General features: G+C 46.0%; 1 protein-coding gene and 1 long non-coding RNA gene across 6 annotated transcripts; one reads left to right on the plus strand and one right to left on the minus strand.

Moving 5' to 3' along the window:
* The first annotated feature begins 278 nt into the window (after positions 1-278).
* On the plus strand, positions 279-16575 carry LRP2BP (LRP2 binding protein). 5 transcript variants are annotated; one of them, XM_081020563.1, is made up of 9 exons: positions 279-535; positions 3223-3355; positions 5975-6087; positions 7120-7227; positions 8874-9016; positions 10158-10263; positions 12827-13050; positions 15798-15963; positions 16142-16575. In XM_081020563.1, exons 2-9 carry the CDS (start codon positions 3247-3249, stop codon positions 16205-16207), a joined length of 1035 nt encoding a protein of 344 aa, XP_080876689.1. In that variant the 5' UTR covers positions 279-535; positions 3223-3246; the 3' UTR covers positions 16208-16575. The 5 variants fall into 5 exon arrangements, with proteins under 5 accessions (XP_080876689.1, XP_080876688.1, XP_080876690.1 ...); XM_081020562.1 differs by having other exon boundaries at positions 281-595; XM_081020564.1 differs by lacking the exon at positions 279-535 and adding an exon at positions 632-1150.
* Positions 9032-15867, minus strand: LOC308485161. The gene is made up of 4 exons (XR_013990427.1): positions 15776-15867; positions 14495-14562; positions 13149-13229; positions 9032-9426 (listed from the first exon to the last, which is right to left on the minus strand). It is a non-coding gene; the product is annotated as an uncharacterized lncRNA (long non-coding RNA).
* Positions 16576-16935: the final 360 nt, after the last annotated feature.

Consider the following 16935-nt stretch of genomic DNA (forward strand, 5'->3'; position numbering starts at 1 on the left):
TAGCTATTACAAACTAGATTATTCCAGTAGCTTCCTGCCTCATATGCTCAGAGGCACTCTTCTTTTTATCATCACTTTCCCAGAAGCCCCTCTTGATTTTGGCTAGGTTGCAATGATGTAATTATGTATTTATTTATTTTGAGGGACTGCCCTGTTTAGCTGCTGAGGAGACAACGAAATGCTCCCTCGGTCGCAGGCAGCTTCTGGAGTGTGCGCGCGCACTGTCCTGTCATCCCTCCTCTTTACCGGCACTGAGGAGGATGAGGATGAGCGGGGCGGGGCTGTCTGTGACCTGACCGCGCGCGCGCGCGCGCCCCTTGTTTGCCCCGCCCTCAGCAGAGCGAACAAAGGATTCCCGCTCCCTCAGCGCCTCCTCCCCACTCTCCTCTCCCCGCCAAGTGCTCGCGCGCGCGCCGCAGCACTCGAAGAGGCGGGGCACTGGGAGAGGGCGGGCCTTTCTGAGAGGCTCGAAGGCGGCGTTGCCAAGCAACGCGAAGCTGGCAGGAGGCGGGCGCTGGGAAGCGGGAGAGAGAGTGTGAGTGAGCGCGCGCGCGCGGGAGGGCGCAGTTCGCCATGGGAACCGGTGGTCAATTCAGTGAGTCGCGCGCGCGGGGGAACCGAATCGGGCGGGTTCATTTTGCCTTTCCATGCACTTCTCTCTCTCTCTCCCCCGCCCCCACGCACACAACAAAGCGCCTGGTTTTGCCCCCTCGCAAATGTTACATGGTACATAATTTTTAAGTACTGGGTTTCGAACGCCACTTGGAAGTCACACACGCATCAGACCCCGAGGCTAAATCGCAGGTGCACGGGTTAATTTTTTGGTGGCGCTGGTGCACTCTGCGCATGGTCAGAGGGCATACCGCAGTCTCGGCCCTAGAAGCTCCGGTTCGAATTAAGACACACCCGCCTTTCCCTTTTTCGCTCACCTGTTGGGGGCAATTCCTCCGACGAGACGTGGGGAAGGAAAGGGACACCCTCGCCCTCCAGATTTCCGAAGGAGGGGTGAGAGGCAGCCATGGTCACAGAATCGTCGTCGTCATCATCATCAGATCACTGACCACCATCATAATAAGCTGAGAGGGTCCATATAGTGCTGAGGAAGTTCACTCAGGATCGGGGACCTTCTAAAACAGGGGATAAGTCACCAGTGCGCCTAGTTTTTCTTCTTCTTCATGTCCTACATGTGTGAGAATCTCGCTTTGTAAACAAAACGTCCCTCCAGACTTAGAGGTTAATCCCTTTCCGTCTGTGAACAAGGCATTTATTTCCACAGTAATAGGGTCAGGAAAGTCCTTTTGACCTTAGCAGGACTCTTTGCTAGGATCCTGGCAACAGACTGTTGGCACAGATTGATACTGGAGTAAGTTTTAGGCACTTCTTGTTGGCCTTTGTCTGTTTCGAGAGACAATGGAGTGCACCTCCAGGGGGTGAAGTCAAACGGCTGCGTTAGGACTGAACTGACGCCCCCCAGGGCGCAAGTCTGGGAAGTGTGTATGGAGGTCCTGGGATGTGGGTGGCACTGTGGTCTAAACCACTGAGCCTCTTGGGCTTGCCAATCAGAAGGTCAGCAGTTCGAATCCCCACGACGCGGTGAGCTCCCATTGCTCTGTCCCAGCTCCTGCCAACCTAGCAGTTCAAAAGCATGCTAGATACATAGGTATCTGCGGCGGGAAGGTAAATGGTGTTTCCGTGCACTCTGTTTTCTGCCGCGGTGATCTGTTGCGCCGGAAGCGGTTTAGTCGTGCTGGCCACATGACCCAGAAAGTTGTCTGCAGACAAACTCTGGCTCCCTCGGCCTGAAAGCAATATGAGCACTGCAACCCCATGGTCGCCTCTGACTGGACTTAACCATTCAGGGGTCCTTTACCTTTACCTGGGATGTCCAGATGATAACCCCCCCCCCACTCTTGGCCTTGCTGCTGTGGTCCAAACAAAGGCTGTGCAATGCATTTGTGGCACCAGGTTGACTGCAGGAGTTGCCAGAAGGAGGTGTACAAGATGCTATCCGACAGTCTTAGTGACTCCACACTGGATTTGTGTAGGGTTTACTCTTGAGCCTTTTCTTCTCCCAAAGATATCCCACAGGGCAGTGGAGGTTCAGGATTAGAGTTTTCCTTCTTCTAGATTCCCAGGTGGACAAGTCCCATCTGCCCATCACTTCCCTCTCTACAGCATGCGCAGAAACCACCTTGTTGACTGTTGGGCCCAGTATCGGTCTTGTCCTCTCAATCTGTCAGAGCCTGTCTTCACATGCAGGGGAAGTCCCTAACTCAGCAAGGGTTTGAGACCCAGTCGTAGCCATTGTGTGGCCACTGTTGCATGCTGACAGCTTCTAGGAGCCCCCAGTGAGAGTTGAGTGCACTGACTTGAGCTTCTTGGGAAAAACGCAGGTTAAAAACATACAAAATAAATGTCATTATGTTGCAGGGAAGACTTGCCAAGAGATTTGTTGCTACCATTATACAATGGGGGAAAGCAAAACTATGGAACCTTGTAAGATTTTGCGCCAGGTCCTGTCACACTGAGAATGTTTGTGCTGTTCTGGATTTAGAATGTGTTTTATAAAAACCAGATGACAGAATGAAGGGAAGTTGATGGCTTGGTCCAGCTAAAAATTTATATAGGGGAATATGATGTTATAATAATGTTAAAAATGGAAAAGCAATAAAAATATTATAAAAAATAGAGAATGTTTGTGCTGTTCTGCAGAGCCCAAGGCAGGGCAGAGCAAACTTTTTAAGAAAAGTATACAAGATGACCCCCCCCCCCAAGTTTGCTTTCTCTTATCCTATTTTGAGCCCTTGTTAGTAAAAGTTTTCAATTGCCTGGAAATGTGTATGTATGTAGCCAACAGCATATCTGCTTGTTTTCAAATGTTGGATTAGTGGTATGTGTAGACATCAGGCATCTCTTTTTTTTTGCCTCCTGTTTCAAATCAAGCCTCTCAACTGTTTGGAGCCTGGCCAAGATCAGGCAAAGTGTAGAAGGTGCCCTTCATAACAAGAGACCTTTGAAAGCTTCTGGCACTGTGCTTTCCCATAAAGGTAAATGTGGGTAGTATTAAAAATCAGCATGAGATGTTCCTCTTAAGAATAGAACCTTAAAGCTTCTGAATCTCTTATTTTTGATGGCTGAATGAGGCACAAGTAGTAATTATTCTGTGGTCCTCACAATCTCCCAAGCCTGGGCATTTACTCCTAATTTAATCATTTATTCCAGAAAGCAAGAGTTTGAAAGAAAGAAATGGAGCTAACCAGTGAGCCTTTGCCTCAAGAAAGTAGAAGCGAGACCATTCTCCAAACCATCTCAAAGGTCCAGATTTCTGAATCAGGAGAGTTCAAACCTGACCCAGGTAATTATTATTCATTAAATTTGTATACTGCCCTTGATCTGTAGATCTCAGGGTGATTTACAGCATACAAATACACTACAAATACACTGAATACATAATAAGAACAAGAACAAAACAAACCAGTAACACACACCCCAACCTCCCACACATTTAAAAGGACCTAGGATGTTAGTCAACCAAAGTCCTGGCTGAAGAGGAACTTTTTCACCTAGCACCCAAATATAATGAAGACCCTGGTGCCTAGGCTGTTCGATTTTTCATTCCATATTCCATGGATGGAATCATTAAAAAAAAATCTGTTCACAGTAGTTGGCTGGGGCTGATGAGAGTTGGAGTCTCACAACATCTGGAGAACAGATTCCCATCTCTGCTGTGAAGTAACACTCCTTCGCACTGCAGCTTCTGAGCTGAATGGAAGCATATTTTTTAGTAGAGAGGTGATGTTGCTGCTTCTTTACTTCATCTGTTGCGGTGTATAAGCAATGTATATAGCCACACACATCCTTTTTAGTTGCAGCCTCTAGCCCACACCCAGGGTGAGGATGAATGAAGGGAAGAGATGGTGCTTGTGTGTTTGTGTGAATGGATGTGTGTGTGTGTGTGTGTGTGTGAGAGAGAGAGAGAGAGAGAGAGAGAGAGAGAGAGAGCGAGCACGCGAGAGAGAGCATGAATGAGGAGTGTCCCACACCCACCCACTTCTTGCTTTGGTCCCACTTATCGCCACCAGTATTGCAGCCCTTAGCTCTGAAAAGGCTGTCTACTTCTGGCTCGTGGGATCTGCTACTACTTTCCTAAACACATGGAAGAAAAGAACCTCAGGTTAACAAGGAGCTTTGTTCCTTGATCTTAATTTTGCTTCAAGGTCGGATTTATTTTCCAGGAACATTTTGAAATCATTCAGGCACATTGACACAAAGAGGGCAATCTGTGCATTGTGTGCATTGGCCTGCTTTCAGGATTGGGCCCCTCAGGTGCCAAGGAGTGTTGTAGATTTTTTTAAATAAAAAGAATACACACACGGTGAATGCTGGGTTTGTTCAGCAAGCATATTTCCTGGCAGATGGTGTGGTCAGCTTTGATATTCCTGTGGATATGGCTGTTGAAGGTAAGGGGGCTGAATTTTGGCTCTCCTTCTCCCCAGTTTAATCAGCACTGTAAAAATTGACTGTGCCATCTGTATAGCTGGTACTCGCTGGCAGAAACTGTTGTGTACGGTGATCTTTGGATTGGGGCCACTTACTCTGGCTGCAAGCCCCAAGTTGTATTTCGCAGGATGCATGCAGACAATATCAAAAGAAGTCCGAAGAGTGTTTAATGCAGCTTGTAGAGTAGCAAAACAATAACTACCGTATTTTTCGTTCTATAGGACGCACTGGCCCATAGGACGCACCTCGTTTTTTTTGGGGGGGGGGAATGAATAAAAAAAATTATCCCCCCCCCCCGCGGCTGCCGCCCCAAGCCTCGCGTGCTTCGGGCTGCAGGCTACCGCCCCAAGCCTCGCGCGCTCGGCAGGACCTCCCACCGGGCGCGCGAGGCTTGCAGACACTCGCCCGAAGCACGGGGAGCCCTCCGGAGGGCTCCCCGTGCTTCGGGCGACAAGCTGCCGCCCGAAGCCTCGCGCGCTCGGCGGGACCTCCTGCCGGGCGCGCAAGGCTTGCAGACACTCGCCCGAAGCACGGGGAGTCCTCCGGAGGGCTCCCCGTGCTTCGGGCGACAAGCTGCAGCCCCAAGCCTCGCGCGCTCGGCGGGACCTCCTGCCGGGCGCGCAAGGCTTGCAGACGCTCGCCCGAAGCACGGGGAGCCCTCCGGAGGGCTCCCCGTGCTTCGGGCGACAAGCTGCAGCCCCAAGCCTCGCGCGCTCGGCGGGACCTCCTGCCGGGCGCGCAAGGCTTGCAGACACTCGCCCGAAGCACGGGGAGCCCTCCGGAGGGCTCCCCGTGCTTCGGACGACAAGCTGCAGCCCCAAGCCTCGCGCGCTCGGCGGGACCTCCTGCCGGGCGCGCAAGGCTTGCAGACACTCGCCCGAAGCACGGGGAGCCCTCCGGAGGGCTCCCCGTGCTTCGGGCGACAAGCTGCAGCCCCAAGCCTCGCGCGCTCGGCGGGACCTCCTGCCGGGCGCGCAAGGCTTGCAGACACTCGCCCGAAGCACGGGGAGCCCTCCGGAGGGCTCCCCGTGCTTCGGGCGACAAGCTGCAGCCCCAAGCCTCGCGCGCTCGGCGGGACCTCCTGCCGGGCGCGCAAGGCTTGCAGACACTCGCCCGAAGCACGGGGAGCCCTCCGGAGGGCTCCCCGTGCTTCGGGCGACAGGCTGCCGCCCCAAGCCTCGCGCGCTTGTGAGCCCACGGGAACTCCCACCGGGCTTGCAAGGCTTGCGGATAGCTTCCTGAAGCCTGGAGAGCGAGAGGGGTCGGTGCGCACCGATGCCTCTCGCTCTCCAGGCTTCAGCGAAAGCCTGCATTTGCTCCATAGGACGCACACACATTTCCCCTTCATTTTTGGAGGGGAAAAAGTGCGTCCTATGGAGCGAAAAATACGGTATGTCATCTCATAGGTGATGATAATGTAATGAAGATTGTTTTAACGTTTCAGGATCAAATACTATTTTTGTTTTTTAAACAGAGATTTACAGTCACGAGCATCTGCTTTCAAGGGCTGAATTGTTACTGGAAAAGCGGATTAAAAATGGAGATCCTTTGGCCTCTTTTCTCAGAGGGCAGATGTATTTTGAAGAGGTGGGACTTTGCGCACACACCATATACATACATGAAGAAGTTTGAAATTGTGTTGAACAAGTATCAGTGTTGAAATGTGGGATTAAGAATTCAGATGTCAATATGTTAGGAAAATTCACAACCATTTACCAGGTCAGATTGGTGTAATATGCTCAAACTGGCACGTTTTCTAACTGCTGTAAGGGGAGAAAATTTAAGGGGAATCTTCCTGTCCTGCCAGGAAGATGCAGAATTTCAAGTTTATTCATGCTTTTATATTGCTCAGGACTTATATTATTCTATTCAGGCTTTACATCTTTATTTTTATTTTACTGATTTCAATTGGGCCCAACAATTTAAGGGGCAATCCAGTGATTTGCCAGAGAGATTCAGAATTTTATGTTGTTGTATGTAGTTTTATTTGGGTATGGGTCAGTTTTATTTATGTAAACTTATGTCATTTTTATGCAGATCTGTAGCTTGCTAACATTCATGCTTTGTGATGTCCAATGGCTAGATACAAATGAAGAAATTGAAATCCATTTAGGACTCCAACCATTTGTCCAGTGATCCTTTGTGGCTCAGTGGGAACCCCGATATCAACTCAGGCTTGTCCAGTGACCTCAGTGAAGGAAACTGCTCTCTGTACACAGCCCATCACAAAAGCACACACAAAGTTTTGGGTTCGTGTGACTTGTTCTTTCCAGTGGTTTCTTCCCAAGGACCTCTCTTCTGTAGTGCTTGCATTTTTTTTTAGGGGAGCAAGCAGAGAACCTGGCCTGTTTAGCAGGAGAACAAAAACAGCTAGTTCTTATTCCAAGGTTCTCTGCTGAAAGTGACACGCATCTCTCATGGCTTGGATCCAGGCATTCCACGTGTTTTATTAAACAGTTCGCATAATTTCCATATTCCAGGATGTCTAGTGACAGTTTCTGGATTGGATTTTATATTTTACTTACAATATTTTATGTTAAAATGACACAATTGTATCCCAAAGGCTTCAGTAGCTAGATTTAATCCTGAGTATTTGATCTCTCGTCGTTTCTTGCACAGGGATGGTATGAAGAGGCACTGCAGCAGTTTGAACAAAACACAGATTTTCAGTCCATGTATCAACTAGGCGTAATGTACTATGATGGACTGGGGACCCCACCAGATCCTGTAAGTTGCAACCAGATTGGTTCCCCCCTTTGGTTATTCATTAGGTAACAACTTTTCTTACTTAACAGCATGAATTTCAAAGATGCAGATTAATAAGCAAATGTCTGAAGCATAACATCATTGGGCAGAGCAAATCGGTGGAGCCAGAAAGCAGAGGATGCTTCTAGACTGTTAGCGTTTTCAGGTGGCTAATTCAGTCACTGATGAAGTCAGATTGTGCAATCATAGTTTATTGGGGGGATCTTACCCCCCCCCCAACACCCAATTCTGAGAGCGCTGTGCTTTTTATTTATTAAATTTCTATACCATCCATCTGAGAATCGGAGAACAACTTACAATATAAAAAACACAAAAATGCATACCATAGTAACAAACAAAAGCAATAACCCAGCCCCACACAATTTAAAAAGCCATAGATTGTTTTGCCAAAGGCCTGGGAACGAAGAGGAGGTCTATCCATGGAAAAGGTGGTCTAAAATATTCTATGGCCTCTGAGAGGCCCTACTGAGAATCATAGGAATGTGCCCTAAATATGGTAGGCAGAGTCCAATATTGTCACAGAGAGACTTTCCTGGTGCTCTTGTTATGATCTTTTGGGTGCTAAGTAAAAATAATAATAATAATAAAAATTATCTGTACAAGCCTTTTTTAAAAATCAGGCTCTCAAAGTCAGACCTGTAATTTGCTGTACATTTGTGCTGCTGTCTTGGTTTTATATTTTCCCCCACTCTACTGGTAAAAATAATTTTATGCAGCAACTAATTGTTTTTGACTTTTTAAAATATTGCATTGTCTTCTTTTTGTGAGCAGCCTGGAGAACATGGGTGGCTTACATAGATGCTAGGTAGTATGCAATGCTACTACAGCGGTACCTTGGTTCTCAAACTTAATCCGTTCCGGGAGTCCGTTCAAAAATCAAGGTGCGGCTTCTCATTGGCTGTAGGAGCTTCCTGCAGTCAGGTGGAAGCTGCGTCGGACATTCGGCTTCCAAAAAACGTTTGCAAACTAGAACACTTACTTCCAGGTTTGCGGCGTTTGGGAGCTAAAACGTATGAGTACCAAGGCGTTTGAGAACCAAGGTACCACTGTAGTCCTATCCCTGAGTGCTGCATTCATGCTAGAGGCAGATGTTTGCATATGTGAATTCTGATACAAGGGTTTTTTTAAAAATAAAAATAAAAATGAAGAAATTTATATGCTGCCCAATTAAGTTTTAAAAGCCAATTACTGTATTAAGTTTCTACAATTGCAGGTCAATCTTAATCATATGAAATATTTCCTAATGTCACTAGAGGGCAATATATTTGTTACATTGTGGGGTGGGGTGGGGGTCATTGTAATATCCAAAGGAAATGCTGCACATGAAACCAAATGAAAGAAGCAGATAAAATTGTGAGAAATCAGGCACACTATGCATCTGGTTACAATTTACCAAACCCTTTTTGTTTTACTCGGATTCGTACTTGTAAAAAAACCTTTCTTCCCACAAACTTTTCCCCCTGGTAACAAACAGTTACCCCCTTGGTAACTGCTACATTTAGTGGAATGTTAATGTTTTTGTTAAGTTTGCCAATATGGATTTCATATGCTGTGTTTGGTAGAGTTTTGTTATGCTGTGTATTTTTGCTGTTTTTTGTCACCTACAGCAAAAGGGAATTGAATATATGGAGAAGATTATCAACTCCAGTTCCCCTAAAGCAAGGCATTTGAAGTTTGCTGCTGCCTACAACCTTGGAAGAGCTTGCTATGAAGGATGTGGAATTGAGATTTCAGAGAAAGATGCTGAACGGTAACCTTCACGAGACACCTGTGTGATGTGGATGCACTTTTGAGAAAGGTCACATGCGTTAATGCCTCTTGCACGCACGCATCAGTCTTTGCCTCGTCACACCACATAGCTATTTTACTGGTAGGAAATGTGCATTTTCTCAGCACGGAGACGAGGGCTCAGTCTGCCATTTTTCCAGGTTCCCACTTCATTGTAATTGCATCTGGACACTGCAATATAGAACAGCCCTAAAGCAGGAGTGGAGAACCTTTGTTGTTGTTGTTTTTCACTTGTCAAAGACAGTATTCACTTAGGAGTAATCTGTCAGGTGTCACTGGTGGGCAGGGACAGAGCCTCTTCATCCGTGCATGCTATCACCTTTTAAAATACATTTCATTCCCTTCTCCATCACCTCCACATAATGGGTTTGGCTGCCAAGAGATGGAACAACAGATTAATTTTGCCAGAGGTCTGAGCAGATAACTTACAGAGGGCTTTTTAACTCTCCACCTTCCATTGCTTCATCTGTCTTGGGCTGGATCTAGACACATCAAAGAAGCATTTCAGTTTAAAGCATTGTAAATTTAAACAGGAAAACAGGTAGAGAAAAACGGGACTCCACGTCGCCATCTGGTGACACAATGTTGTATCGCACATAAAGGTAAAGGGACCCCTGACCATTAGGTCCAGTTGCGTACGACTCTGGGGTTGCGGCGCTCATCTCGCTTTATTGGCCGAGGGAGCTGGCATACAGCTTTGGGATCATGTGGCCAGCATGACTAAGCTGCTTCTGGCGAACCAGAGCAGCGCACAGAAACGCCGTTTACCTTCCTGCCGGAGCAGTACCTATTTATCTACTTGCACTCTGATGTGCTTTTGAACTGCTAGGTTGGCAGGAGCAGGGACCAAGCAACAGGAGCTCACCCCGTCGCGGGGATTTGAACCGCCGACCTTCTGATCAGCAAGCCCTAGGCTGTGGTTTAACCCACAGCGCCACCCGCATCCCATATCACACATACAATGCACATAAATCGCTTTTTCTTTACCAGTCTAGCTCTTTCCATTGCTTCTCCCTTTCCCTTTATTCTAGCCATGGGTTACCTATACCTGTTTTAAGAGGAACAGGCCAACCTTGCCACTCATGTTTTCCTATGTCTTCCAGTTTATGGTTTATTGCTGCAGACCACGGGAACCCAAAAGCAAGTGTAAAGGCTCAAACAGCCCTTGGGATGCTGTATTCAGCAAAGCATCGAAAGGATCTGAAAAAGGTACGTGTTCTGCTTTGGCTTACATCACAAATCTTGATTCAGGTGTGCTGTCCAGTTAAATGAGGCTGTTGTGATTTAGATGTGGCAAGAATCAAGTGAGTAGTACAAAATACTTGTGCATCCACAACTGGTTTGCAATGAAAGGCTGCCAAGCAATTTAAGGCGTTTCTTAAGTACCTGATGCCTTTTGAGATGCAGCACTTTTTGCCAGGGGGGAGAAAGTTTTACAGCAGCACTGACCCTAATCTGCTTGTAGCTGTAGGCAACTAGGCATGTGTAAGAGCTATTGCAGGGGTCAGCAAACTTTTTCAGCAGGGGGCCAGTCCACTGTCCCTCAGACCTTGTGGGGTCTATATATTTTTTGGGGGGGGGGGGGATGAACGAATTCCTATGCCCCACAAATAACCCAGAGATGCATTTTAAATAAAAGCACACATTCTACTCATGTAGAAACACCAGGCAGGCCCCACAAATAACCCAGAGCTGCATTTTAAATAAAAGGGCACATTCTACTCATGTAGAAACACACTGATTCCCATACTATCTGCAGGCTGGATTTAGAAGGCGATTGGGCCGGATTCGGCCCCTGGGCCTTAGTTTGCCTACCCATGAGCTAGTGGCTCTCTGTGAAGCTACATCTCCATTTGCATCAAAAGATGATCCAGCCATTATGACACTGATGAGAACAGTATCCAGCTGCACGTTTGCAGTGCATGTAGAAGACTGGTTGTACAGGCAAATCCTTCTTGCTTGATTGAGAAAAAAAATACCTATTATCTTTTCTCTATGTGAATAGGGTCTCCCCTCAAACATGCTTGGTATATTAAACCATTTAGAAGAGCTAGCTTTTACTACCTTTCACAGTAGCCTTTCACCTTATCTGAATTTAGGGTACCGGATACCCATATCACTTATGATCGTTGCCACTGCAAGAAGTGAAATGTGTGGTCCGTCCCCCCCCCCCTCCAGCCATTTGCTTCCCTGAGTTTTCAAGCAAAACACACTTCCCCCATTTAAACCAAATATTCTTGCCTTAGCTTTCAAATACCCAGGAGAAAGAAGGATCCAATTTGCAGCAATATAAACTCAAATAATCCCCCCCCCCAAGAAACTGAGCCACAGCAATTATGAGAATAGTTTAATGTACTGTTGTATACTACCCTGCAATCGGCGGATGAAGGGCAGTGTAGAAATAAAATGAAGATGATAGCAGCACTACAAAGAAAAAGAATGAAGTTGTACGCTGGCAAAAGCAAAATTCACTTTCGGCCCTTTGACATTTGTGGCCAGGTTTGCGTAATGGAACACTAATGAGCTGCGTGGGTTGGCACATCAGACTTGAATCTCATGATAACAGCATTAGTCATTTGAAGGAAGGCTTGAACATCCTGGGGTAATTTAACAACCAGTCTTTTCTTAATGCCATGAGCTCAACATTTCAAAAAACAAGAAGCCATTAAATATCAGAGAAGTTCTGCATTTATAACTAAGCAAAACATCTGGCAGGCTGTAAATAGAAACATTGGCTTGCTCTTTTTAAAAGACTGTGTTCTAAGATTAAGTGCTCAAACACACTTCCACTTGTCCCACTGCTTTCCCCCAGGAAAACGTGCTGTTTACTGCTGAATCAGAACAAAACGTCAATTGGGTTTTCTGCGGATCAACATTTGTTCCGATTCAACAGCAAGTTTTCCTAGGGAAAGCAGCAGGGCAGACAAAGAACCTCTCGTACCAATGCCTATCAAGCACAGGGCAAGCAGAAGTCTGGTGGACAAGCCCCAAGAGTCTATACTGCAGTTGGTAGCTGCCCATACACTACGTCAGAAGTGCTGGCGTGTTCACTACCATTTTCACTGCCATTTATGCATATGCCTAAATTGGTAATCGCCAACATTGTTGGGACCGTGAACAAGCGGGAGAAACTGTCACGGGCACCACATATAAACTCCGCAACCAAGGCCACACCACAACCTGTTCTATGGGCTGCAACAGAATGTTTCTTTCAAGCCTGATTTCAGCCAGGGCAGGGGACCCCGTAGGCGTCAGCAAAAGCCCCTGTGGGAACCACATTGGTATCCCCTAGTCTATGTAATCCTGCCAACCTAGCAGTTCCTGCCAACCTAGCAGTTCGAAAGCACGTTAAAGTGCAAGTAGATAAATAGGTACCGCTCCGGCGGGAAGGTAAGCGGTGTTTCCGTGTGCTGCTCTGGTTTTGCCATAAGCAGCTTAGTCATGCTGGCCACATGACCCAGAAAAACTGTCTGTGGGCAAACATCGGCTCCCTCAGCCAGTAAAGCGAGATGAGCGTCACAACCCCAGTCGTTTGCGACTGGACTTAACTGTCAGGGGTCCTTTACCTTTTTTAGGCTATGTAATAAGAGAGCCCTCAAATCAGTTGGTTAAAGTGCCAATAACATGTAATTTAATGGCCATTATATTATGCTGATTACAAGTCTACATCTCTGCTTAGCCAGTGAGGCTGCTCATAAGCGTATTTTGTACAGTACCCATTCAACCATGTTGCCACTATATATGTTTCAAAATCCCATTCTTTCTCCTACAGGCCTTCTTTTGGCATTCAGAAGCTTGTGGAAATGGGAGCCTGGAATCACAGGGCATCCTTGGTCTTATGTATTTTTATGGGCACGGTGTACGTCCAAATTTAAAAGCTGCTCTGGAGTGCCTGACTGCAGCCTCAGATCGTGGGAATGTCTATGCTAAAGGTCACTTGGTGGAATATTACTACAAAAGGAAATTTTTTACAAAAGCAGCCGACTTTGCCAAAAGGTAAATTAATTCATTAGTAATTCAAGTGGAAGCTAATGATGAAAACAAAGGCATTATTAGATCAGTTCCCAAAGAACAGATACATAGAAATATGGTACCTTTTAATTTTTGTGTTGCTGATCTTAAAAAAACAATTCTGCTTGTTGGAACTAAATTTCCTCTCTGCTTGACTCTCCTTGCTTTCTCCAGCAAAAGGGAAAGACAGTGGGGGGGGGAGAGAGAGAATCGGTTTTATGTTTTGCCCTTAATATCCACTAAATGCAGGATACTAGATTTTAAGTGGGAGGAACACATGAGTTTACCCAGGAAAGGCATAATTATCTAGTTCATATCTGGTGAGGCATGGTGGTAGGACAATTTTCTTCATGTCACTATTCAATAAAGAATTATTTTACTTTCCAGATTGCATGTTCAAGTGCTAATCTTCTAGCTCAAGGGTTTTTTCAGCAATACATCCAGCTTCAGTTTTAAAGCACTTGGATGGCATTTGAGAATGGAGAAATGATTCAGCACTCTCATTTTTGCCTTAATGGTTTTGCTAAATGATGTCCTAGAACTTTGGGAAATAGCTACCATTCCACTTGTTCCTACCTGGTTTGTGACAAGAATGATACATCTAACCTTTTGCCTAATGGTGCCTGTCTAAGCATGCTCACTCAGAAGCAAGGCTCACTATGTTCAGTGGGGCGTACATCTAGGAAAGTGTACATGGGTTTGCAGCCTATATCTGACATTTCTGGGAAGAGTCTGACTCTGGAGACGAGGGAATGCAGTCACAGACAGAGCAGGAGTGGGTTAGTTTGGCTCCCCTTCATCAAGAGTTCCCAGACTCAGATAGAGCAGCAGATTCAGAAGGCTTGCAGGCAGAGAGAAGGGAGGAGTAGATGACATTGAGGGGATTGCTATGCAACCAGGAGGGAGGCAGCGTTTAGAGGACTCTTCTTTTGAGGGAGGGGGGAGTCCACCCACCTTGTCCCCGAACAAGAAGAGCTGAAAGTATAAGAGAGGAAGGACTGGACTATGGCACCCTTCATGCTGCGAAAGGGTGACCAACTCGTAGCTAAGAGCGGCAGGCTCGGAGTTGCTCTCTGGGTGTTAATTGTAAATAAACATACCATAAAACTGCCAGAGACTCATTAATTCTTATTGGAGCTTGCTTGCTTGCCTGCCTGAGATCATTACAACAAGTCACTATACTACTGTGAAATCTTTGGGCCAAATTCAACATTACATTATTCACATTGCCTGGCCTTGTACAGCTGATTTCATTTTTTGTTTAACCCAGTAGGGGCTGTGTCCCTACTTGCTCTGCTCGCCATTCCTCCACATTTACTCCAAGTGGTTCCCCCTTCCCACCCCATGCAACTACTAAGCCTGGTTTTCACCACCGCAACCCCATTTCTGAAGCCACTTCTCTATTCCTTTCCGCAGCCCTGCTCTGCACCTGGTTTTGCCTTCACTGCCATGTCCATTTGTGGGCTCTGCGTCCTTTTTCTCTCACACAGGAGACAGCTGAAGAATGGAAGAGGGAGATGTTTGAGTACAATGAGAAGGGAGGGACCCTGAGAAGAGAGAACATGCTGGTGTTCTGGGAGCAGGGAGGAGAGCAGGGAGGAAGCCCCCAATTAGGACTGGTACCATAGTAGGGGGGAAGCCTTATTTCCTTCTAACCTCCAGCATGCTCTCAGTCTGGATCACCACCTTCCCATGTCAGTTATTTGTTTAACACACAGCCAGACAATTTGAACACCATCATGTCTGTAAGTTGCCTTGAGTCCCATCAGGGGAAAAGGTGGGGAATAATAATAATAATAATATCATCTAGTCTGGCCCTTAATTCTCCCAACTTATAATGATTAGCTTGCTTTGCTATGAGATCACAACAAACTTCTAATCTCCCACCTCCTTCTGACAGCAGCAGCAATGCCAGCTTTTGCAGACCCTTCTCGTTCTAATGCTGTTTTGACCAAGAGCAAAGGGCTCTTAGTATTTAACGTCCCCTCCATTTTTTCTGAAAACAGCAACAAAAGCCCTATCAACACGCTTTTCACATTCAGGCAAATGAGAATGAGAAGACAAGATGCGTGGGGGCAGGGACTATGACACAAGCCTGTCTCTGTTGCTGTTTCACAAGGAATATGGCTTTAACAACCCTTTGCTTGTCTCTTGGTTCATTTGCAAAAAGTGGAGAAGGGGCATGAGGATTTTAGCACAAAAATGCACCAACTATACAAGTTATTCCTGCTTCTTCCCTTAAACATCAACATGTAACGACGTTGTCATGCTGAAGTTTGCGTGGCTGCTGGTAGGCCGCCACACCAACTCCAGTATTTAATAAATAAAAATAAAAACAAATAAACAGGGCAAACAACAGGCAGGCAGGTGAGCAAACAAGCAGTGCAGTGGCAGGCAGCCCTGACAAATTTATTTAATGGAGGGGGGAGGCGCATCAGAGAGCTGTTTAGCAAGGCACTCTGAAGTACTTCCCTCCAGCTGTGTTAGCATTCCAGAAAACTGCTCTTTAAAGCACCTCCCCATTGCTTTAAAAGGGGTTAGCAGAAGGTGGGAGTAGAGAGGTGCTTTGTGCTAGCTGTGACTGCTGCGGAGGGATAGCAAAGGGGTGGGTGAGGTGTAAAGTGAGAGGTTTGATCAGATGTGGAGGAAGAACAGTTGGCAAAGTCGTAATGGCGGCCCCCAAGGGTTCTGAGAATAACTAAACTTTTACTTTGTATTGTGAATCCAAACAGGACTGCAGAAAATGATGACGTTGAAAAGTTAGCAAAGGCAACAGACTGCATTCCTTTTTATATAAAGAGAGGGCTTGCTATGGCTTCCTTCTACTTGGCTAGATGTCTCCAGTTTGGCCTAGGAACACAACAAGATTTAGCAGCAGCTAAAAATTATTATTCTAAGGTAAGTTGCTTTAACTCTGTTAGCTCTTTGAGGCGACATTATTTGGATTGTCATTCGAAATACTTTTTTTAAAAAGTGTGTGTCCTCGTAGCTTTGTAATGTAAGCTTTATATAATACAATGAAGGTATAAAGTTCATTTGCAATTATGGTCACTCTAATTCATCTTTGTGTTTATAGGCATGCAGGCTGGATCCCGATCTGGCTTCTGAACTTGAGCTACTGGCTAATCATGGGAGAATTTAGAGCATCGTTTTGATGAATCTGAGCAAGTTCCGGCAGTTTTGTCTTTATAACGACAAATGTCAGTTGTCGTTCAGCTTTTGATAAATCATGGTTATTATTGCAAGCATTTTAGGCACATAATGTTCTGATTATCTTCATCTAAAAGAAAAGCATTGTATGAGTTACTTTCAGTGTTACGTAACCATCAAGTTTTGGTCAACGTGCATTAAGTTCAGAACTGTAGCTCTGTTACCTGGTATCAGGGTGGGGTGCAGGACTGTCTCTCGCCGTTTCTGACAATTCGTCATGCTGACTGGGGCTGATGGAATCCAACAGCATTAGGAAGGCTGTCCAACCCTAGTTTACTTAATAAAAACTGCATCGTTAAATGCCTTTTTCATTGCCTACAAATACTTAAAAGTTTTCAAGGCCAGCTTATTAAATACCCCTCAATTCTTAGATAATTTTTCTTATTTCAGTCATCAGTTGCAGCAAAAGAATACTGGAATTAAACAACTGAAACATCTTTTATATATAAAACTTTGCTGAAAAGTCCCATATCAGACCTTTCTAGTATTGCTGAACAATAGCACACCCTGGAGATGCTGAAGCTTTACAATTTAGTCACCATCTGTTTGTCAAGACATGCCTCTTGGGCAGCTGCATGAAGCTGGTGAGCACTAAACCCTCTGCCCTGTGTAGGTTGGTACATTGCAGAATCAAAGTAAACCATGAGCTCAGGCATGTGG

This window comes from Podarcis pityusensis, assembly GCF_964106645.2.
Source record: "Podarcis pityusensis genome assembly, chromosome: 9".
Taxonomy (NCBI): Eukaryota; Metazoa; Chordata; class Lepidosauria; order Squamata; family Lacertidae; genus Podarcis; species Podarcis pityusensis.